The 23815-nt window shown below is 40.1% G+C and overlaps 2 protein-coding genes across 2 annotated transcripts; one reads left to right on the top strand and one right to left on the bottom strand.

The window, feature by feature from the left end:
* Nucleotides 1-389: 389 nt before the first annotated feature.
* Nucleotides 390-1783, top strand: LOC100829717 (auxin-responsive protein SAUR32). The gene has a single exon (XM_014900716.2). The coding sequence runs from the start codon at nt 858-860 to the stop codon at nt 1389-1391; it is 534 nt and encodes a 177-aa protein (XP_014756202.1). The 5' UTR covers nt 390-857; the 3' UTR covers nt 1392-1783.
* Nucleotides 1784-2390: 607 nt separating this feature from the next.
* Nucleotides 2391-22904, bottom strand: LOC100829409 (DNA polymerase epsilon catalytic subunit A). The gene is made up of 50 exons (XM_010237160.3): nt 22577-22904; nt 21857-21922; nt 21727-21786; nt 21493-21588; nt 20904-21064; nt 20604-20692; nt 20312-20529; nt 19700-19786; nt 19472-19606; nt 18998-19120; nt 18397-18480; nt 18041-18205; nt 17473-17649; nt 17185-17298; nt 16524-16628; nt 15634-15752; nt 15428-15569; nt 15261-15355; nt 14989-15094; nt 14813-14892; nt 14515-14691; nt 13838-13922; nt 13670-13750; nt 13404-13547; nt 13192-13287; nt 12884-13084; nt 12583-12637; nt 12352-12494; nt 11855-12282; nt 10192-10333; nt 9871-10068; nt 9712-9786; nt 9442-9632; nt 9094-9265; nt 8942-9006; nt 7772-7904; nt 7586-7687; nt 7425-7508; nt 6179-6253; nt 6024-6083; nt 5668-5924; nt 5523-5571; nt 5116-5276; nt 4977-5043; nt 4743-4868; nt 4427-4597; nt 4125-4328; nt 3608-3714; nt 3098-3454; nt 2391-2850 (listed from the first exon to the last, which is right to left on the bottom strand). The coding sequence occupies exons 1-50, from the start codon at nt 22787-22789 to the stop codon at nt 2847-2849; spliced, it is 6645 nt and encodes a 2214-aa protein (XP_010235462.1). The 5' UTR covers nt 22790-22904; the 3' UTR covers nt 2391-2846.
* Nucleotides 22905-23815: the final 911 nt, after the last annotated feature.

Raw genomic sequence — 23815 nt, 5'->3', positions numbered from 1 at the left:
AGCAAGTTTACCTGCACGTTTGCATACGCCGCTAGCTAGACGCTAAGCTATCAACTCTGGAACAGATGAACCTCTGTTCTCGGTGGCATGCATGCATGCATTTCGCCGTGCTTCTTCGGATCGATCGAGTTGTCCACACGGCCCCGGCCGTATGAGCCTCCCCGGGCAGAAGACACACTGCGCCCGAATACGTACTCCCCGACTATAGGAGTATACTACTCTACATACAACGTGCCTTCCCTTGCCACGAACCACTCTTCTACGGGGTACCAAGTCATGCGCGTGCTTATCTTCGTCGGTCCACGCTCGCGTCACTTAAAAATGGACACACCCGGCCCGTGCAGGTGCACCTAGCTAGCGCTTACGTACGTACGTCCTTCTCCTCATTCCCGCCGCTTATATTTAGTCACAAGAAGAGAAGAAGAAGCTCCCAACGCAGCCCTCTCCCTCGTTTTGCGCATGCGCATCCTTGGTTTCCTTCGATCTTGGTCCATCCATCTCCGGCCGCGCGCGAGAGACCAGGACCAGCTGAGGCGCTCGCTCAACTTCCCCGGCCCCCTTTTAAATCTGAACCTCTGACCTCTCGTGTGTTCCTTGATTCTCCTTCCTCTCGTTCGATCGATCGGCCACCTGCCGATGCCTCCGCCTTCGCCTATTGCCGTCCACCAAGAGCCATGAACTGCAACAACACCAGGAGCGCCCACTCTCTCTTCGCCCCAAAAGCCACCAAGGACATGTCTCGCCTCCACCAAGGCTACGACCGCGGCTAGATCTCTCTTCTGCCAAGCTTACAGCTTCCTTCTTGCGCTAGCTTGCCGTCTTTCAGTTGTAGTTTCAGTCGTCTCTGATCATCAGCCATGAAGGAAGCTGCAGCTGGAGGGGAGAGGAAGAGCAGCAGCAGCAACATCCTGGCCAAGACGCTCCAGAAGTGCCGCTCCCTGGGGGGCGGCGGCCACCACCGGCGGCATCATCCGTCGTCAAGCTCTGGCACTGGCAGCAGCGCCCCGCCATCGCCGTCGCCTCACCATCGCCCTATGGCGTGCTCGGTGCCGGCGGGGTGCTTCGCGGTGCTGGTGGGCCCGGAGAAGGAGCGGTTCGCGGTGCGGGCCCGGTGCGCCAACCACCCGTTGTTCCGGGCGCTGCTGGATGAGGCCGAGACGGAGTACGGCTTCGCGGGATGCGACGGGCCCCTGGAGCTGCCCTGCGCCGTCGACGACTTCATGGAGGTCATGTGGGAGATGGAGCAGCAGGGGGGCCACGGCGGATCCGCATCCCCCAGCTGCGCGCGCTTCGCCGGCGCCAGGCACCACCACCACCACCAGCACCACCAGCAGCAGGGGTACCACATGATGAGCCCCGGCTCGTCGTTCCTCGTCGCCGGCCGCTCCTGAAGAATGATGTTTATCCATGCGTGTACTGCTTCTTCTCCGATCTTCTTCGCCGACGACGATCTAAGTCGAACGCCGGCCTTTTATCAGTTTCCTGTGTTGTAATCTTTTTTTCCCCCTTCTTCTTAGTGGGCGCTTATTATGTTGTTGTTGGAGCATGCAGAGGTTAATTTGTTCCCGGCCCGCATGCATCCTTGCTTGATTGTTAGTAGCTTTAAGTCCGCGGGTACGTTGATCGATGTCAAGTTGCAACTGTTTCCTGCCGTTTCCCATGGTTTGTGGATGGCCTATTTTGTTCTCACATATGCATGTCTCCGTGTTAATCAAGACATGTATACGGTGTTCACTGTTATCTGTGAATAAGAAGATGCATGGTGCTCCCTCCCTTTCATAAAGGTTGGCACGATAGTACAAAGTAATTTTCAAATGCATATTTTGTTCATGAGTAGGAATTTCGTTTCCATTGGAACTCAAATTCATCGTGGTGTCAATAACCCGGCAGTGAAGTTTCTAGGTTCGTGTATGAACGCATGCTAGAAGGAGAAGGAATTTCAAAGGATTTTTAGAGCATTTCAAACCTTGTCATTTTTATTTTTACTTTCATTTGAAGTTAGAATGCATAGCAAATTTCTGCAGATTCCTTAACACTAGTAGATCTACATATAGGATCTAACCTTTTGGAAATATTACTTCATTTTTCATACAAACAACTAAAACATTATTCTGAATTATATGTTTTGTGCTATCGAAGAGTTCCTTAAAGGTTTGTTTCCGCATCTTCTTCCGGTAACTGTCTGGTGAACCTACCGTAGGCTAAGGTTAATTTGGACTCGACGGCACATTGCTTTTCTTTAGTCCAAACGCACGAACTCTCAAAGCGAAGATAATTTCTTCAGCCGTTTGCGCCAACAAGCAACAGTAATAGGCCATTCATGAACAGGTCAAAACCACGCCAAATGTGATCTACGGCAACTTGATTACATGCCCAAACAACCACCCGTCGAGGCAATTGAGCTTTCGCTCGTTGGGCAAACAATTTTCTGACCTGCCACTTGCAGGCCAACAGGTGCTCTGAACTTGTGATGTCAACACACAATTATTGTCACTATAGTAATACAATACCGATATAAACAAGACCATAGGCCTTCTCTATCCTTTCAAAATGTCAGAAATATCGTCATCCCACCTATAGCAAACAGTCGTCACAGAGGAAGGACAAGTTTGACAAAGCTTCTATAAAATTACAATAATGGCAGGTATCTAGGGCTCGCAGAAGTAGCCAAACATTCAGAATAAGCCTCGGGGCAAGCTGCTGCTGAGGTAGGATTGCGCACCAACTTGAACAAATCCAAACCCCACCAGCCCACCGCTCGAATTTCCAAGTCTACAACAATGATAACAAACAAATACAGTATGACATCTGCGTGCCGGCTCTTAACACGTGTGCCGGTGCTCCTGTTATCTGTAGGCCATAATGAACACCAAAATTTAAATTAAGATAAACAGACATATCATTCTCATTGTATATAAGACTACAAGGATTGCAAGCCTGCATAACGTGGAAGGCAGCAAAACATGCATATACTAGTTCTATCGATGCAGCTATTCCTGTACATTCTTTGCGCCTCTAATCAATGTAAGTTGGTGCTATAAACCAGGGATTAACTATACTATGTTAAGTTGCTAACTGGGTTAGCTACAGGTATCACCTGACTTCCAGAATCCATTGGACACAATCCTGAAGCAGCTCGAACTTTTGACTGACTGCAACTTTTAGGAAAACCCGCATCTTGCTAAGGAAATATGACGACTCTTCCTTGCACCGGAATGAGCCTCCACAGGAGCACTGCTCGGATACATGGGCTGCTTTCACTTGCCTGCAGCGGAGGCACACTAAATCCTGCAAGTGGTAAAGCCTCTCCCGCTGCCGGACAACCTGCAGAAGTGCATTTTCCATCTGCTCACGGTGGTACGGCTGTCCACATTGCGGTACCGCGCACCTCCACTCATGACCTTGGAGTGCTGAATCACGGCAGAGATCAAGATCCCGGCAATCATTGCAATAGCTGCCAACATGATCTTACTTTGTGAGACTTGGTAACACTAACATTAAGGGGAAATAAACGTACGTGCATGGTTTGGACACCTAATTTCCAAAAGTCAGCTTTAGACAGCTTACTGCCAAAGGTTTTCTACAATTAAGTTTGAAGGTAGAATACCTGCAGATCACGTTTGGGAGAGTGAACGAGGCACAGGGATCTTGGAATTGTGCTTCTGGAGCAAATTCCTTCACACGGACCAACTTTAACAAGTTCTTCCTCATTCTCTGTCATAGATATATTGGACATGATGAGAGGAATAATAACACAATTATGAGTGAGACAAAAGCTAACTCCATAATATAATATTTGAAATAAAAGGGGTTGATTTTCATGTCAGGAAGCAGAACAATACTCTTGAATTTGTAATGAGTAATTCAAAATCAGGACAGGACAAGTATTATATTTAAGAGGTTGAACTGAATTATTCAGGAAACATGTCAATCCAAAAAGAAAGACATGCCATGCAATTAGAATGCCTTTCACTTTATAATTAATCTGTGATAAGCAACAGAACAAGTAGAACACAGAGCCTCATTTACCAAGTTAATGAAATAACAAATAATCTCCTGATTTAAGTTGCTACAGAAAAAAAAATGTAACTATTGGTTCAGTATGGGTTCAATAGGAGATTTACCAGAATATCATGCTGAACGTTCTGATCGAGAGCAAGAACAGCGCATATATGTTTAATGAACTCCAATGCAGCATCGCCTTTTTGTGTGTGAGGATCAGGTTCTCTACTTGCAGATTCAACTGATTCAGATTTGCCTTTTCCTTTGAAATGGTGAAGTATATCATCCACAATTGTAAGAAGCTTGCTTGCAAAGTAACCGCTGACCTGCCAAATCAAATACAAGATTCAGATTAGAGGAGGTTGTGTTTGGGACATGTCAGTTCCAGCAAGGGATAAAAGAATGGTGATAAATGTCCGGTTACCTGCCCACGGAGGTAAGCTATGACCTGGCCCTCAAGATTCTCAGCGGCCATGATTGTTATAGATGGAGTGCATGAAGTATCATCCCTTGTAGCTGCTCGTTTAGCTACTTCTTCTTTCATGTATTTCCATGGAATATATAGGAACTCCGATACGATCAAGACAAAGTGATCCTGGATTTTTAGAAAAGGTTATGTCAAATATTCTACTAAACAATTGCAGAATAGTTACTGAACATTTGGTGCACAGTGGAGAACGTCCCAGTCATCAAAGAGAGAAAACAAATTTAGGTGGCTTTGACTTGATAAAATGCCTGACCTGTGTAGCTTTGGGTAAGTATTCTGCTATGTTCCAGCTTGACACAATGTCGATATCATTATCACCATCTGATTCGTCCTCAGATGTTAGATTTTGTGTTTTAGCCTGAATCCCACCATAGTTATACTGAACCATAGAACAAAACATGAAACATTAAAGGTCAAATCATGTTTGAAGAAACACAATTAACTAATTAACAAATTCATCTTGGGTAACACAATGGAAAGTACAAACCTGGTCCATGAACAGTAAGGAATGCCAATAGTGCAAAGGTTCCAGCTCTATCCACTCAAAAAGATCCCTAAACACAGATGCTCTTAGTTTCACTTAAGTCATAACCCTCTCATATTTGCAGTGGGATGTTAAATAGTACCTTGTCTGTAAGGTTTTCAGCAGGCTATCACAGTATGCACGTGCTGACGGCAAGTCTGCTTTTCCAGTATCTATGATTATCTTAGAAAAGTTTGCAAAGATAACATTAGCTCCAAGCTTTCGAAATTCAGCCACTAATAGAGCAAAGACCTTCTTCATGACCTGAGAAGGTATAACCATCCATAAGAAAGACAGGGTAAGTAAGTTACAGGCAGAGAAACAAATGTCCAGAGGGTATCAAGTGACACATTTGAAAGGAACACTCACCATCAGGAAATAAATTATTAAAATCGCAAATGTACTGGCAAATAACAGGGGACTTGTAACTCTGCTAGCAATAAAAGAAGTCCCAAATATCTGTCGTGTGAAATAAAAAGAGCGACAGAAATGTTGAGTAATTTAGCTTACATTATGAAGGAGACGGTGGAGAGCTGGATCATGAAGTTTCGACCGTGGGCTGAAAAATATAGACATGACAATGTGGGAAGAGCACATTACAATTAGAAGGGAAACAAAATACTAGAGGTTCAAGTGGAAACATATCAATTAGTACCTGCAAAGCCAACGGTAGAGATGTTGCAAAATTGCATCAGCAAATACATTTCCAGAAGATACTGCGTCTGAGATGCATCTTTGAATGAGTTGCTTCAGCACTTGGAAAGCAGGTAGACATAAGCTAGCGTCATTACAGTCAGTTTCAGTGGCATGTAGACCAGGAGGAATGTCATTTTCAAAGCTGCCGATGGATCCTCCTTCCATTTCATCCACTTGACTGCTCTTAAGGAGAGAATTTACTGCCAAGTGATGAATCTGAAGAAGAAATATGTGTAAATGCAAATAAATTACCAGCTGAAATGAAATGAGCATATTACGTTTATGACGTCAAAGCAAATGCCTTTGAGGCCCTACCTTAAGCTCAACGGCAACTCTTCTATATGCACCAGGATAAGTTAGCGAAGGCTGAATGACCTGTAAAATGAAGTTTATACTTAATTCAAGCAGAGGAAATAGTGCAAATGGTAAAACACGAGGCAGTCTTAAGAGAACAAAAGAAGGCTACTCACTTCATCAGCAAAACATGTATCTCCTTCATATGTGCCTCCTAAATCAGGAATGCCATCATCAGATATCCAGAGTACCTAGCAAATACAACAAGTCAGGGATTGCATGTTCAACACACACCATACTAGATTTAGAGAAAGAACAAATGCAAGAGCCAAATAACTTTAGCACATAAGAAATCAGTCCGACCAAGATAGTGTGATAAAAAATCAGAGACTGATGACGTTCCAGCTTCATTCACCAAGGCAGAATGTCTTCAACAAGTACAAGATGGTTTTCCCTTAAGTCCACACACAGAAACTATCACAAAAGTGTGGATAAGCCTCATGACTACAAAATTGCTCAATTTAAATTATTCCTGCTGCATTGACCACGTGCCCTGCATCTGATGCTACCAGCACAACACCGGCCTTGTTGGCCACCACCATGCCCATGTGGAGCTCGATGTGCCAGGTGCGATGTCCACATCAGAGCTGCAGAGGAAGAGGGAAATAATACAGGGAAGTTGATGGGGAGCCAGTTGAAGGATCACTTCAGTAAGAGTAGCATTGTCAAGTGGGATTTGGGGTCTGAAAATTGGGCAAGACAGGGGTTTGCCCTTACCAGATGTGGACAAGACGATGAAGAGAGGAATTTTATTTTTTTGCTAAATCATATCCATATCAACTAGAATCAAGTGACGAGGCAAAGAAAGTGGCAAAATCATGCTGATCTGTATCAACATAACCAAAACCACCCTTAGAAACTGCCTCAAGGGGTAGTGGGAATGAGTTTTCCCGAACGAAGATGAACTTGCCAGAAAGCAGTTGGTTCCATGCAAAATGGTCCAACCATCCAAGTTGCTGAGTTCATGATGGCCAGTCTATTCCTGATTGTTTTATCCTCCATGGGCAAATCATATGCCGTTTACATTATCTCAGGCCAAATAAAAATCAAGGAACAATTTTGACTATGATGAAGCTGGCTAATATTCCTAGTTTTGCTATAAAGCTGCATGTCATTTACTAAGCTGGAAATATTCTGGTGCAAAAGTCGACATAACATCAATATGAGGAGCTCACCACATTTATAACAAACAGCCTAATTTTTTTTTTTGAAAGAAACTGTACGAGAGGCTCCGACAGTAATATATTAAAAAAGAAATATATATATACAGTATAACAAGGGGGAAGAGCCCCAAGACACAATACACAAGACACAGCACAACAAACAAACAGCCTAATTGCATCAACTCAAGACAAAACAAACCTGCTGTTGATCATGCAATGCCCTTGAAAAGAACACATCGGCAGTAAAAAGAAGCCAATCAAGTTCAAAGTTTCCCAATGGCACCTGTTTTAATAAGAATTAATGTTCAACTCAATTTCACACGAACTGGAATAATTCACTGGAATACAGACAGCCCTTACATGTGCATATCTAGCGAGTGCAATTCTTTCATTGAACCATTGAGTTGATGCAGCACAACGCTGCATGCTTGTTCTACCAGCTGTAGCTTGCCAACCAAGAGCCTGGAAAGATAGGCGTAAAGAAAATAACAAGAGAAAGAACCAAAAATAAAAGGACAATGAAACTACTGTTGCATCAGTACATACCTGGTAGTTGTTGTCCCGTGCATTGCAAGGAATGGTTACACATGGGAAATCATCAAGTGCCCGTACAGCTTCCCTTATAACTCTGAGTTTAGGGCATTCTATGATGCATATGACAGGTCCAGGATGTTGTTGTCTACAAAATAAGTCACTTAGTTTATCACAAGAAAACATCTGAAACAGCAGTCATTTATTTGCTAGTTTTCTGTTGTTGAGAGCTTCTTAGCGAGTAATGCTGCCAAGCACACACGCTGTAGAGAAAAATATTTCTCAACTTAATACCATTTGATTAATGCCCCCTTCACTCCTAAAAATGTAAGAAGTCCTAAGCTTGTCCTAAGTCAAAAAATTTAAACTTTGACCAATCTTATAAAAAAAAAAACCAACATCTACGACTCTAAATAGTTTATTAAATCCATCATGATATATATTTTCATAGTATACTTATTTGATATTCTAGATGTTGATATATTTTTCTATAAACTTGGTCAAACTTTAAGAAGTTTGACTTAGGACAAAACTAGGACTTTTTACATTTAGGAACGGATGTAGTATAAGGTTGAACTCCATTCTTGACATGTGTACACATTTACAATTGGCATTATGCATCAAGTGCGCGTACAGCTTGCCTTATAACTGAGTTTAGGGCATTCTATGATGCATATGCCAAGAATGACAGGTCCAGGATGTTGTTGTCTACAAAATATGTAACTTAGCTTATCACAAGAAAACATAAGAAACAACAGCCATTTATTGGCTAGTTTTTTTGTTGAAAGCTTCTTGGCTAGTACTACTGCCAAGCACACAAGCTGTTGAGAAAAATATTCCTCAACTTAATACCATTTGAGTAATATAAGAATTGAACTCCATTATTGATATGTATACATACTTACAATGACACGATGCATCACACTTTTACCCCAGATTTGTTTTAAGAAAAAACAATATTAAATACACAGAGTTATTTTTAATTCAGAATTTCAGATAATTTGCTTAAACATGATTGGTCAGTCTGGTAATCAGTAAGTTGCCACCAAAACTAGGGTAATTTAAATATGCATGCTTGTACTTGTAGGGCTTCAGCTTTCTGAAGAAGTTACTTAGTGTGCGCATCTCACTCGAATGAACCAGTGAAATACAATTGATACTTGAATTAAACGGAAAATTGCATACCTGTACTCAAGTAACGTTCTTTCCACGTATTTGCTACCTGTATCAATTGATGTGTGGTAGTCCACCTAAAATACACATATCAAACAATCAGAATTAGCATGCTAAGCAGCAAGACTGAATTTATGTTTAGCTTATCACTTTTTCCCTCTTACATGGAAAGTGAGATTTTCATGCAAAGGTCCAGAAGCTTGGCAAGCATCCCGAAATTGTTTTTCAAGAAATGCCGGAGATAATTCTTTGTTGCGGAAAGGATTGACAACCACTGCATGTATTCTGAAAGATGTAGGAAAGTACATGACATATACAGCCCTTCCTTCAGACAAGCTGGAAATAAGATAATCGAGATATCAGTCTCAAATTAAAACCAACATGTATCTTAAATAGTACAATGGCTTACCATAGAACTTTTTTTAGATAATGTTATCATAGAGCTGATAATAAAGCCCTAAGTCAATTTAGATCACCATTGTAGGTTTTATTATAGCTATCATCAGGCCTACCTGTGGTATAGATAGAAAAATGAAACTGTTTGTTCCAGGTATGAGCACTCCGCTGTTGTTTTCATTTGCAACTCAGCAAGATCCCATCCGTCTTGGATACTTCTTTTTTTTGCAGACTTGTCCACTTTGCAGACACAACCAATTTGCAGAACAGCATTAAGCTCCAGTGGAATTTTTGTCTCATATATTCCCTAAATGCAATTCCAATGTTTATAAGCAGGATAAAAGAAAAAACATACAAACCATGTTCACAAGTTGGCAAATACTCACTTCAACATCTGGCTCTGCAAGATGAGCAGCAAGTTTTTTCCCTTCAGCTCTAAACTGTTCTTCACTAGTTACAACCTGAATGCCATAGCCATTAGTATGTTATATTAGAAAAGAAACCCAATCCCTAGTTGCTTCGCAGCTAATATCCACAATTTTCACCTCAATGAGATTGAAACATGGTCTTCCATGAGGAAGAATCTTCTTTACACGCCTTCCTGGAAACTCTTCTGTGACAGGAGCTTTAGAGTTTAGGTAAAAAACTCTAGGCACATTGATAGGAATCTTGAACATGATCCCGTCAGCAACAACCCATGCAAAAAAGCGGCCAGGCAATGTACTTGGAGCAAGCTGGATTATCTGATGTGGAAAATATGTATGGAGACATCACTCATCAATACAAAGAACAGCATTGATTAACGCACTTAATACATGATAACGCAAATACCATTGAACATAATTAAGACATTAGAAGTTACATGCCTGCCAATGGGATCTAAAGAGGGACAATTCTTGTTTCTGGAAAAATGTAGATCGATTTCTACCATTGCCACGTAACTGGCTGACGTTTCTTGCAGAAAACAAACCATTAGTGGGACCCTCAGAAGAAGCAGCAGAACCCAACCTGATAGAAGGAAGCACAAGGGAACATGAGCATTCATTTTCATCAGTATTTTCACTTGGTTTAGTCTCAATTGCACTAATAACTCCAGCAAAAAGAAGAAAAATAGATTAGCTCAAAGAACAAAAGCTATACATCCAATCCCTATAAGACAAGCATAGATGTTTACTGCTTGAAACAATATATTATTACAAAAACAAAATCAGTGACGCCTAGAACACTGGAATCTGGTGCACCTTTCATAGCACCACAGTAAGGACAAAAGCTACTTTATACTATGTCCTGATTTCCTAGGCACTAGCAAGAACTAGCAAGAAATAATGGCCGTGTGGGGCTGCTTAGGCCAGTATCGCCTACGCTCGGCATATTCTTGAGAGGTCAAGAAAAGGCTTTGAAGAGTCTAAGACAGAGCCCAGCCAGGAAAAACCCTGCCACCCGCAAGCACCAGGCCTATCTCTCCTTGGCTATGGAAATGATGCATACCGTCAACTTCGTACATCCAATTTAGCGATTTCCACACAAAATTTCATGTGTTCAAAACTTTGAAACTTTTCTTATTTTAATTGATGGGCAGCAGAAGTCTGCGAGATTCTGGGCATTATCTTGACAGTGCAGCTCTCAAGTTCTTCTAGTGCTTATAGCTTGCACCTTTTTTTTATCATGTAGACTATGTTTGTTATCGTGGAGAATTCTCGTGATCCCGTTTGCCTCCGCTTTTGCCTATATTATTGTTTGGCTGACCAGCCTTTTTCTGCTTCCCTGGTGTGTGTTTTCACAGTAGATTATAAAATAAGTTCAGTGCAGTACAGTTCAACAACCGCAAACTGAGCCATAGTCCATGGAAATTGATTTCAATAAATATAAGGTCTTCCGATCTAACTAGCCTGTTGCTTCTAATCAGTGATTACACTGACTTTGTGGATCCTTGCATTTATGTTTGTTTCTTGGTTTTCATTGCACATAGATTCAATAAATTCTTACAATCAAGGGCCATCACAGCAGCTAATGGTGACATCACCACGTACTGCCAGGGTTCAGTCTATGTCTGCTTCATTGTCAAGCTCGTAACTGTTTACAGTCGGCCTAGTACGGGTTGAGAAACTATATAATAGCAATAGATTGATTTGCTAGAGGCTATCACAATTAGATACATTAAATTACTCCAAGTTATAGAGCGATCGGGCTATGAACATGCAACCCTACAACCATCGTCAATGAGTTTTTCTTGTGGGCAAGTATTAGGATCAATTTTGTGCAGTAATTCAGTCTTCTGATAATGGGATGGATGCAGGAAAACCAGGTATCTGATTTTGTGTTCAACAAACCTTCGGAATATTCATCGGAAAAGCTAAGGCTGACCTGCACACTTGCTGTTACCTTAGATTCCGCTCAATAGGACTAACATGTTTGGAAGCCACGACTAGCCGTCATAAAACGCTAAGCTCCCAACATTAGACTAAAGAGTTTGGATCTATCAGAATCAGTTACCAGCATAAAATGATTTAACTATTGTGTATATATTACCTTCGACGTTTTTTCTGTTCACGGACATTTTTCCATTTTCTCTTCCTCGCATCAAGCCATCCTTGATAATCAGTACTTCTGTCAACTCGTTCATCAGCAGAGTCATCTCGGAGTGGCTCATTTGACCTGGTTACAGATTTTTGCTGGTTCTTGCTACGATGTGAACCAGCTTCTTCTGATGGTGGCCCATTTCTACGATTTTCTTTGCCAATGTTAAAACCATGGGATGCAGCAGCTTTTCTTAAACCATTGTTTGGTGTTAAAAAATCTTCCATGTCTCCAGTCCCATTCAAGTTCTGCATCCCCCTGTCTTTATCCAAGGGACTAAACATATCATGTAGTTTCCGCTGGCGAAATCGATCATCCTTCTCTCTGACCTTTTTATGCAACCAATCAGGATGAAGAACTCGGGGTACAGGATTTGATATCTGTAGGGGTTAAATATCTCAGAAAATAGCACAGATAATTAACAGGAAAAAGACAGAACTATATATTACCTTTTGCATTGCTGCAGGAATAGTTATGATCTTCTGAATAGCTGAGCTTAAGCGTTGCTTGTAGTAAGACCAATCAAGAATGAATCGGATGTTTGCTTCAGTGGAAACTTTGCACCATTTTCTTAAATAAAACTTTGCAATTTCTGTATAATATGAAGATACCAAGAGATTGTAAGTAGAACCGAACAGTTTGGTTGATACAAAAGCAGTGATTTGCATGAAAAATGGTACCATCATCTGTCTCAAAAATAGCTACTGGAACAGCACGCTCACTCACTGGTGTGCCCTACATGATTTGGGAAAGACGAACATTATTATGGACAAGTTCTATATAACAATGTAAGTCATTCAAAATTATAGGAGTAAACTATTGCCATGAAATGAATGAGGCAATGTTTGCCCAGATGCTTAAAGGATCACATGACAGATGCCAGAGTGGAAAATAGCAGGAAGAACATAGTATTGGCAACTATAAGAACTTAATGCTATGGGTTGCTGCAAAATGTTAATTGTTTAACACCTCAGTACTTACTTGTGGCTCCCGGGCAACTATATATTGGCAGTGTAGTCCTTTGTCTTTAACCATTGAATCTCCAAGGAATTCAGCAAGTCTTTTCGCTGTCGTTACAGCACATGACTTTTGTTCTCCATAGTCAACAAGAGATTTACTCATTGTGCTTGACTCCGATATGAAGCCAAGCAACTCACTATCAGAAATATCAATTCCTTGATTCTGCAATCGACAAATATCATTAGATAATTCTGCATGGATTTAATAATGCCACTGGATTGTTTGGAATTAAAAGGCATATATCACTGTCAACTTTCGAAACCACTTACATCCAGTAGGTCTAACCAACGGTTAGCTACAGAGGCAACAGCTGCATAACATTCTTCTAAAGTAGAACCGTGGAGAAATTTATCAAATACCTCTGCCTACAAGCAAAAATAGAAAACTAAGAAATTAAACTGGGCATTAACTGATGTGTACTCCATGTATTCCTACTTAGAACATGTAAACTTAGAAACTGATGCAGAAATGGAGCACATACCTGAAACACTTTGATGAGCTTCAGCTCACCTCGACGCTTAATCTCAAAACCTTTCAGTTCAGCCAGGGTGCCATCTTCATTGAAGACAGCATACCTCTTCTTTATCAGAATCCCTTCCTCTTTAGAGGCAGGTAGAATCATAGCCTATAATTTTAGCAACCAATGTGACATATGCAAAAATGAGTAAGAACAGTTTTACTTGGATCAGAGAGTAGAAAATTTTGCAAGAGTAGAAGGAAAACAGTAATCCCAATAAATCAGTTCACCTTGTAAGGTCCATCCACCTCAAATTCGATGGAACATTCACTGTTTGTTGTATATAGCTTATTTACTGGATCTTTCAGTGTCTAGTAAGAAAACAAGCAATTAATAGCATTCCAACTGTGAATGAACCAAATAATTTGAAGCACAACTTGCAGAATAACAACTCTTACCTGATATTGATCATTGGTGTTATTTCGTGCAACATCAACATTAAGCATAACACAAGGATAAGATATTGTGAGCTTCTTCCCAGATCTGAAATACCAACAAGTGTTAGCATACAAAACTGAGTGTAAGGATATAACATCAGGATGTTTATTCTGATAAACACCATAGGCAAATCACTTTTCTGGATAGAAAGTTACCCCCTCCATCCCAAAATAAGTGACGTGGATTCGTATAGATTCTTATACAAATCCACGTCACTTATTTTAGGACGGAGGGAGTACTTTATACTATCTCCAATTTAAAATAAGGGTCGTTATGATTCATAAAGTCAATAACTTAACATTCTCCAATTTTGCTCACTCACATATTAAGACAGATAACACGTATTGTAGCCCAAATTGTGGCTTGGAGAATGCATGAGTCAGATCGATTACTTCAGCTCTTTGATACACCGAAAGTTTTGGAGTTACGTTGGTTTTGCATTCAGTATCTATTTTAACTTATTGTTTGAATATAGAAAGAGCTATTCATATTGACAAGAGAAAAGATCACTTATAATCAGGCAAGCACGATACTCAACAGACAGATAGTCATGAACTGACAATGACAGCAATATGAAAGTTTCATACATATGACGTTTCAAGAACTTTTGAAGAAAACCAAATAATAGTGTTCTCACGTTGTCTTGAATGTAAAGTTCTCTGGAAAAGAACCAGGCAAAACACACCAAATGCCATCAGTGTCCAGTTCCAGTGGTCTTCCAATTTTGTCTACAAGTAGTCGAGCATTTTGGATGATCTTCGCACCAGTATATGTTACAACACCAGCCATTTCCATAGAGTACCATCTTGCACCCCTAAATCAGAAAAGACATATTATTATTACATAGGATTATTATTTTGAGTTAGTTGTTACATACCTGATCACAATACATGAAGACAAAGGAAAATTATACCATCTGTATAAATTTCACTTACTTGCGCATAACATATCCATAAAAAGAATTCAATATGCACTTGTGAGCAAGCTGCAAAGAATCAAATAGCACAACCATGTCCTGCAAAATGCAAGTAGAGAAGCACCAAAGAAAGCTCAAAATGACTGAAACATATACAGTAATAACTAATAAGTATCTAAATAGGGATTACTGAACCTGTGCTTCTTGAATTTTGATAGAATTTCCACTTGCTTTTGCTTCTGCCAGTTTTCCTTTCCATGTTTTGTTCAGGCCTTTGTATTCATACCTTCTATCACGAAAGCTGCAATATCAAATAAAGGGGACATTTTAGAGCAACTACACGAAAATTATTAGCAGATACTATAGTGATATCAACAAAAATATGCAGTTCCCTTCACCATGAATTATCATGTAAGGGAAAATAGACTTAAAAAGGAACAAAAATATAATAAATATGTCTGACTGACCTTCGCACTGTATCTACATAGAAAGAATTTTCACGCATGCATATTCCAGCTTCTCTCACTTCTGTGATTGGCTTGTCAACCACTCTCCTATACGCCTGCATTGTGCCACATGGTATAGTCAGTGAAGGCCCGCCAAAAGAGTTAACCCACGAATTCGAATATAGTACCTTCTGGCAGTACTTCTTTAAACGATCCTTAAGTTTTAGTAAATGTTCTGGTTTTGAGAGGTCAAGAAAAGGCTTTGAAGATGTAGTCCCACCAGCTTGAATCATCTCTGACTCAATTTGCCTCTTGATATGATGATAGTCACTGCAAAATAGAGTAACCTTAGATTGGAAAACTCAACATACTTATATAAATTTGTAAATTATACCTCTTTTTCGCCATGTAAGTCTCTCCTCGCCACACCCATTCAAGTGTTCTAAGGCAATTCTTTCCAGGGCGATTGAAATCGCATGCTGTGCAGTCCACATCTGTAACTATGGATGGTGGCTGCCATCAACAAGTAGGAAAAGAGAAGACTTGGTTTAATTGTTATAATCATGTAAATACCTTGTACAACAGTACACTGACATAATAAAGCTGAACCACATTGGTTAAATCTTCCGTAACATATGGTGACTTAAACAAAGAGGCCTTAGTTAACAGCCTGTGTAGTACTGTCGTCAGCAGACATAAATGTATAATTTAAACATCACTTAAATGCTTGCCGAAACATGTGTAGCTAATAGTTTAGTTTGCATTACACACCTTTCCATAAGGACTATAACAGCTAAGCTTTTACGTCAATTGGTTTGCGCAAGAAACTATGCTATGAAAGCAGAAAACAGTAAGCTCAAGACTACCTATGTTCAGTTTATTAAAATTATTGTGGTGTCTGCACGGTGTCACTATACTGAGCCTGCACTTGTGCCCCCAGCTCAAGAATGTGTGAATTACACATGTTTTGGGTGAGACAATCAATGCTGAAACACAATGGTGCCATAATTGAATTTTGGCAATGCCACAGTTCAAATTTCCTGCCCCTGTATTTTCTATAAACCCCAGAATGATGATTAAGCAAATGATGCCCAAAGAGATTCTACATCTCAACCAGACAATCCTCATAAATTAAGCTGTACCTCACCAGATCAAGATCTCCTTAACTTGTTATGCAGACAAAATTTATATAGATCACTCATGGTCATGAAAGTATCCATGGTGTTCATAACAGCAGTGCGACATTGAAATATTGAAATACTTGATTAAAGTGTACAAGAATACCTGGAGCCTATTTGTCAAAATGATATTTGGATACATTGCAGCAACATCCAGATGATATATAAGAGGGCATTCTTCACGAGTTGGGTGGTCTCGCAACGAAATAAGCTGTGAATTCAACATGACAAAGGACAATCAAGCTTGGAGCTGGCAAGTCACAACAGTTTAACTATGCCAGTTATGCTGCTATTATGTTCAGCAAGATAATTATATAAGTAAATAATAACTGTCCTTGGTATATTAACAATTGCAATTTATTCCAGGGCCTCACAGCATAGCACAGTGAACTAACAAGCTTGCCTGGTTTGGGGACTACGTTTGCCAAGCCAAATTTTGCCAAGCTAAGAAATAAATATTTGGCCTTCACTTGGTTTGGTCCCGAAGTTTGCCAATTGCCCATGTTTCTCCTCACATTGGCTTGTGAACAATTTGGCATCAATTGGCTAGCCTTCATTTTGGCTTTAAAAACTTAGTTACCAGACCAGGAAGGCCCAAGCCACCCAACATTTTGCCAAAAAAAAAACTCAAAAGGTGGATAAGTTTCTCAGGAAACAACACAAAAATATGAGCTACAGTGGTAGAATACATTTGTTTTTCACGTTGGCCTTTAACACACTGAAAAGAGAGTCAAGATCAAAGACTGCAGCTGCATGAGATACAATACCTTTTGCTTTATGGCATCCTTGACTTCATCATAATTTGTGACAGAATTGATATCTAACTTTCCTTCTACGGAAATGGAATATTGCAGATCACGGTCAAGATTTTCAATCAATTGCTGGAAGACCAAATATGTGTTAAGTTAATGTACTAAAAATATGAACGCAAATTATTGTATAATACCATATCATTGTGCAGCAAATTATTAATCCAGTCAGCAATGAAAATGGTTACAAAAATTATGTTTTTCCAATCTAAATTAACACTTCCATAATATTAGAACTCAACTTACCTCATAGGCTGAGGGTTCAAGCTGAAACTTTGTAGGAAGATCAGATCTAAACACACCAGTTTCAAGACACTCAACATGACCACCAATGTATGTTTCGCTTTCTACGAGACGGTTATTGTAGAACTTCTCCAGGTCAGCTTGGTGCTTGTTAGGACAAATGATATTAGCCTTGAATGCCTGTACATCAGAAGAAACTGATTTCAGCAGGCATCAGAAAAAACTAGAAGCAGTTTAGTAAGCGGTACTTCTATGTTGTGGGGACTTGGGAGTCTCGAGTGCCCGGAGTGGGTTCAAATGGCCAACACAGGAGCAAAAAGACTCATTCAAGAATATGTTGAAAAGGAAGTATCTATGCAGAACTGTGCATCTTGTTAAATTATAGATGACAAGCGTTATGTATCACATATAGTTGTCCACAGGCCACAATTCAGCTATAAAAATAACAAGAACTCTCATGAGGCATAAGAAAACATAAACTTCAGCAAGAATGATAAGCATGCCATAATGATGCACATATCACCAATTTGCCATCATGAAAAAATATGGCAGCAAAGTTCATTTAACACACCTGGACCATTAGCAGCATTTCACATAGTGTCCCGCTTCCTTTCCTCAATACCTCATCAGGTGACATAGGTATTATGGTTGCAAGGGAGAAGATAAATGGATGGACATAAGTCATGTATAAGTAATATGTTGCAACAGCATCTGATACAGAATAAGAAGCCATTGTCTGAAAATAAGAGAAAATGCAAGAAAAATGAATACCAGTGTCATTTTAGGTTAAGTGGGTACATTTACAACCAAAGCAATGACAAAGACAAGCAGCAATGTTCACTATTAGTTGTCACATAATCATTTGCATTTAAACTAGCCTTCTCAATGATAAAGTTATCTCGTCACCAAGACAGAGATAAGACATACCTGTGGCTGCTCCATTGCAAAGCGAACCATATCTTCTGGATTAACCTCCAAAGGATCATAACCAAGCTTGGCTTTTGTAACAGCCTGCAAGTGTCAAAAAGGAAAACAACTATGTAAGGACAAAAGAAACAAATTCAGAATAATAAGCAAGATAAGAAGCCAATAATGCCATCTTCAATGGCGAGAAGCTGGGTGTCACTGTCTCCTGGATATCATCGAGTGTGGAGCAGGGGTGTGGGCGACAACCAGGGTAAAGGACTACAAACGGTTCTATCGGCTATATTAGTTTAGTATGTCCGTGTTTGTACGGTTGAGTTGACCTTCCATACATAACTTTATCTTCCTAACTATGCATCGAGACAAGGCTTTTGCATTTTCTCAAGAAAAAAAAGCAAATAGTGCAAAAAAAAACTCTAGCAACAAGAAAAAAATTCATGGCTAATGACAATGATGCATCTAGCTGGATTTTTTATAATAGAATGTAGTTATGAAAAAAATGTATGTTTAAAAGTATGAAACTCAAGTTTGATAAATCATCTAATCCTAAAAGCATAGGGATCTTCAATTTATAGCATCTTTCTTTCAGTAAGTAAAGTATCACCTTTAGACCCTGGCTTCCCTGTGGAAGGTAACTATCTCGCTTCACCCAGGCAAAGCAATCAAGATGACAAGAGAATTTAGCTCGACATTCCCCTTGATTATCGTCACATTGGAATCCAATCTCCTGTAAAAATGAAATGGAAATAGCACAAGAATGACATAGTTTGTCCTTTAAACTATGTTCTTCCCAATCTCTGAGGAACCTAGACCAATAACAAATGTATAACATATGTGCATAATATCCCTAGACATATTATGGAGGACAGTACCATGCTACTGAACGATACCCCAGTCACGTGTCCTTTTTTTTTGTTAGCTTACAGATGGCCAGTTTTACATAACTTTATTTGCATGCAACTGTTTGGCCAGGATTGTCTGCATCTTATTACACAGCTAATTTACTCATCATATCCTACTACATGAGTCATATCAAAAGAAACAAATGTCAGCTAAAACTAAGGAAATTAAACCATACCTCATTCATTTTTATTCCATGGTGAGCAGCTCTCTTCTCCAAAAATGGCCAGTCAAAAAAGTCACCGTTGTATGTAACATAAATACCGGGCTTAACCTCTTGCATGTGAGAAAACCAAGCTTTAAGTAGATCCACCTACACAAATAGAACATAAAGGGAATAAGCAAATTTGTTAGGATGCTTAAAATTCATATGATACTTAACAAAACATGTTAAAGTTGCTCATACCTCGTTTGCAACATTCTTAACTCTGAAGTAACCCTCAAATTCTGGTTTAGGTGTGTACTCCAGATCTTCAATATCTTCCCCTACACACTACAAATGAAAAAAATTACACATTGTCCAAACCCTTTTTCTTAAATGCCTCTTCCAATAACAATCAAGAAAAGTAGGCTCAGCTAATTTAATGGCTTAACTGTTACTCCCTCCGTCCCATATTAACTGACTCAAATTTGACCAAATATGAATGTATCTATGCCTAAAAACGTCTAGATACATGTAATAGAAAGCCACTTAATATGGGACGGAGGGAGTACATGTTTGTAGAAGTTAATTCTGAAGTATGCATCTGGTGAACAATGCACAAGACAGAACTTCGGTTTCCCCTTGGCCAGTACCATCTTTTTTAACACAAAATATCATTTTTGAAAAGAATTTTTTGCCAGACTAAGGACAGTTGCATGCTTCAAAAGAACATAAGGAAAACAGCATATAGACATGTCAAGTAAAACAGGCTACCGAAAGAAAGGCAGCAGGGTTCAAAATGCAGAAAAGAAGATGTCCAAGAAATAAACTGGACAATTATAGATATAACTAAAGCGAAAGCAAGACAACTCGTACCTCTCGGTTGATTATCAAGTACCCTTGCCCATCAATCATGTAGGAGATCATCATTACACTGTCGTATTCGGCATCTGGGAACTTCAGGGGCAGCTTTGTGGTCTCAATATCAAATGCACATACATGAACTTCTGCACGCTGAAGCAGATCTTCCCTTCTCTGAAGCAAAACATCAGAACCAGATACACCAACATTGTACCATTGTCCAGATCTCACATCTGCAAATAAGTAGAAAAATTAGCTTCGGTGCCTCGTTATCACATGAAAGAAAACAGGCAAACTTAAGACTCACCATTATCTGTGGCAAAACGAACATGATAGGGGACATCATATTCCCGTAAATCAATGATGCAATTGATGTAATCCTGTGGCCTTTCTACCCTGTCATAATGCACAAGATCAACAGATCTTAGGTTCACGAATAAAAGATAAGCATAACATGGAAAATTAGCCAGACTAAAACATTATATCACCTAGTACAAACAAAACATAACTAGGGGGAAAAGGCAAAACAAGGGCTGTTTTGCATAGGAATCATAGAAGCATGTCTACAGCCACGAGTGAAATTAAGATGGATACTACTGTAGGGTACCTTTTTACACCATAAATTGATTCAAATGCATCAACAGCATCTCGTTCTTCTTCATTCTTTTCGACAACATGCAATAGGTCATTCCTTACACGCATTAATTGCTGCACAGTGTCAAACTGAATCTTCAAATATTTTCTCTTCAAACCAGAAAGGTGGTTTTTCTGCAAGAGAAAGATGATGTGTTACAATTGTCCGCTACATTTGGCCAAGAAAAATCTAGATGGCACAAAAAAAACATGCATGAGAACAACAGCACCTTTATGTAGTCACAACATGGAAGTCGGACAGCGTAACAAAACAATAACAAGTCAGCTTAACATATTGCAACTAACTTGTGCATTGATTCAGTTTAAGTTAAATCACATGGAACACTTAGCACGTGAACCTCACACTACTGTAGCAAGGAACTTAAGTTAAGAAAGGGACACTAGTGGAAACTGAATACAAAAATATTAAACATAAGGAGATGAACATTCCCTGCAGAGAATATCTTAGATCTGCACATAGGACTCATTTCATCGCAATAATAGCACTTTATGATGCAGGCAAAATGGCATACTGAATTAAACATTTGAATTAAGGCACATACAAGATCAAGATCCTCTTTCTCAATTATTTCTATGTCCGAAATTTCCCCTTCATAACGTCGCCGGAGATACGCCTCAACTTCCAACTCCATCTTCTCCTGCAACATTTCAATACACCAAAATAGAATATTAGTAATGGAAAAGTCAGCATCAGGAAAGTTAACAGACTTTCTGTGACCCATATTATTTGATGGGATAAGAGAGCAGGGTCCCTCCGACAAGAACCTTAAGCTCACCTTAGTTGCAGCATAAAAATAAGGTGGGAACTTGTACTTCACTTTAAATGTAGAACCATCCTGTGAGGGAGCATAAACGATTAGACGTAGCAGGTCGGGTGGTGTCTTATTGTAGTTGCACTCTGTTTACCTGGGACACGAAGTATAGGTCAACACAGCTGTAGATTTTCCCTGTGTCCTCATCCTCCCACGATGACTGCAGGTGTTATTGAGGTGTAAGAAACTGACATAAGTAGGGGTGTCTAGGATAACCGTTTCTTCATTAGATTTTGCAAATTGCCTAAGGCGATGGCTCTTGACCTTGAACTTAAGCTTCTCTAATTGTTTACTGCCAGTTCTTTGATTCATCCCCGATGTAGATTCAAATGATTTTAACCAGGGTGGATGGTTTCAGCAAATTTCCTGGTACAACTCTATATGGCAGCAGAATTCCTCGTGTTCTTAAGAGATTTTTATCAGTTAGTTCACTTATATAGCGCACAGCTTTTCACTATTGAAAAAAGTTGCACATCCACAAAGAATCCTGAAAAATCTATACCTTGAAGTACTTTCACTGTAGCTACCAGTTGCAATCGAGACGATATTTCACTAAACCCGTACTAGCAGTAAAGTCACCACTCAACACTATCGATTTCAAGCAAGCAATTCCTTGTGTGATTTCAAGCCAGCATTATCTCCCTGGTCTGTATAACCAATGGATCTGTCAATTTCTAGAATAATTGCACTTCATGTCAGAAGTATGTCGCAGCATCTACATAATTCTACTGCTGATTGCACAACATGGTCGGCCCCAACTCAAGCTAGAGCAATTGCAAGGAAAGAACAAGGGCGAGATAGAGAGGGAACTCACGGGGGAGAAGGTGAGGAGCCAGCCAAGCCGGCGCTCTCCTTCGGTGTAGGGAGCGAAGCCGAGACGGCTCTCGAGAAGCTCTTCCGCCCCCAGCCGCAGCCGCTGCTCCTTCGCCGCCGACGATCCAGACCTCCGCCCGCCCCAGCCACCGCCGCCTCCACCTCCACCTCCTCCGGCCGACGGCCTCCGTCGCCTACTATCACCGCCACTCATGCTCGGCTAGTCGGCTGCGCCGTACGCTGGGCTGAGGGGGATCGGTTGGCCGCTTTTGCTTGTCTTCTTACTGAGGGAAAACCTAGATTTTAGTTTTGGATCGGCGAAATGGGCGCCAAGTCTGAGGAGGCGGGGTGTTTTCCCGCGCCTTGTGCTAACCCACTCGTGGGTCGTGGCCCATCGCATTTTAGGACCTTGTATGTTGTATCGCATTTTAATTCGGAAACCTCGCCCAAAACATTTTCGTTCCAGGGGGGATTCGGCCCATTACTCCCTCCGCCCCATGTTACTCCCTCCTATTCTAAATTTTGTCGAAATATTATATGTATTTAGACATTTTTTTAAGAATGAATACATTCATATTTGGACAAATTTGAATCAAGAACTTAAAATCAGAAGGAGTACATATTAGGTGTCGAAATATTAAATGTATCTAAACATATTTTAGTATATAGATATGTTCATATTTAGACAAATTTGAATCACTTATGGGACAGAGGAAGTACAATTTTTGCAGGTTCACAGCAACAGCGGTACAGTACTGCCATGAAAAAAAATGGAAAGAACATCACAGTATTAGAGATATGATTGGCTCGACTATGACGTGTTCCGGCCTTTTGGTACCTTTTATGGCGGATTAAATATGCATGATGTGTAGATGGCGGCGCCCTCTCTGATGAAAGAGCAAGCATCACCAGCGGTCAAAAAAAAGGAGCAATCATCACCGACTAAGGGGAAATCACCTGCAACGAAGGATCAATCATTGGCGACAAAGCCCTCGACTTAATTAGCTAGGTTGTACAAAATGTTAGGTTATAGTTAATTTCTATTTCGTCTCATGGTATAACTTGCGTTACATAGTGATGAGGGACAGTAGAGAAAAACAAAATAAAATAAAAGTAGAAATCAGATGTCTCGAGGCCTCTACACACTTTTATTATATTCTAAGTAACTTGTCTTTTAGTCATAGGTGTTGTGTTAGTTTCTAGAGTGTTCTACTATAAGTTGTAACTAGGATATTTTCCT

This window comes from Brachypodium distachyon, chromosome 3 (assembly GCF_000005505.3).
Source record: "Brachypodium distachyon strain Bd21 chromosome 3, Brachypodium_distachyon_v3.0, whole genome shotgun sequence".
Taxonomy (NCBI): Eukaryota; Viridiplantae; Streptophyta; class Magnoliopsida; order Poales; family Poaceae; genus Brachypodium; species Brachypodium distachyon.
This window is presented reverse-complemented; position numbering and strand designations above follow the sequence as displayed.

What these genes read in the sequence shown, in the direction of transcription:
- LOC100829717 (XM_014900716.2), top strand. Translation starts at nt 858, where the DNA reads ATGAAGGAAGCTGCAGCTGGAGGGGAGAGGAAGAGCAGCAGCAGCAAC.
- LOC100829409 (XM_010237160.3), bottom strand. Translation starts at nt 22,789, where the DNA reads ATGAGTGGCGGTGATAGTAGGCGACGGAGGCCGTCGGCCGGAGGAGGT. An exon ending in TTGCAGAGCCAGATGTTGAA is followed by an intron (nt 9,633 to 9,711) that starts GTGAGTATTTGC and finishes AATTGCATTTAG; the next exon opens with GGAATATATGAGACAAAAAT. An exon ending in ACGTTCAGCATGATATTCTG is followed by an intron (nt 3,715 to 4,124) that starts GTAAATCTCCTA and finishes TATCTATGACAG; the next exon opens with AGAATGAGGAAGAACTTGTT.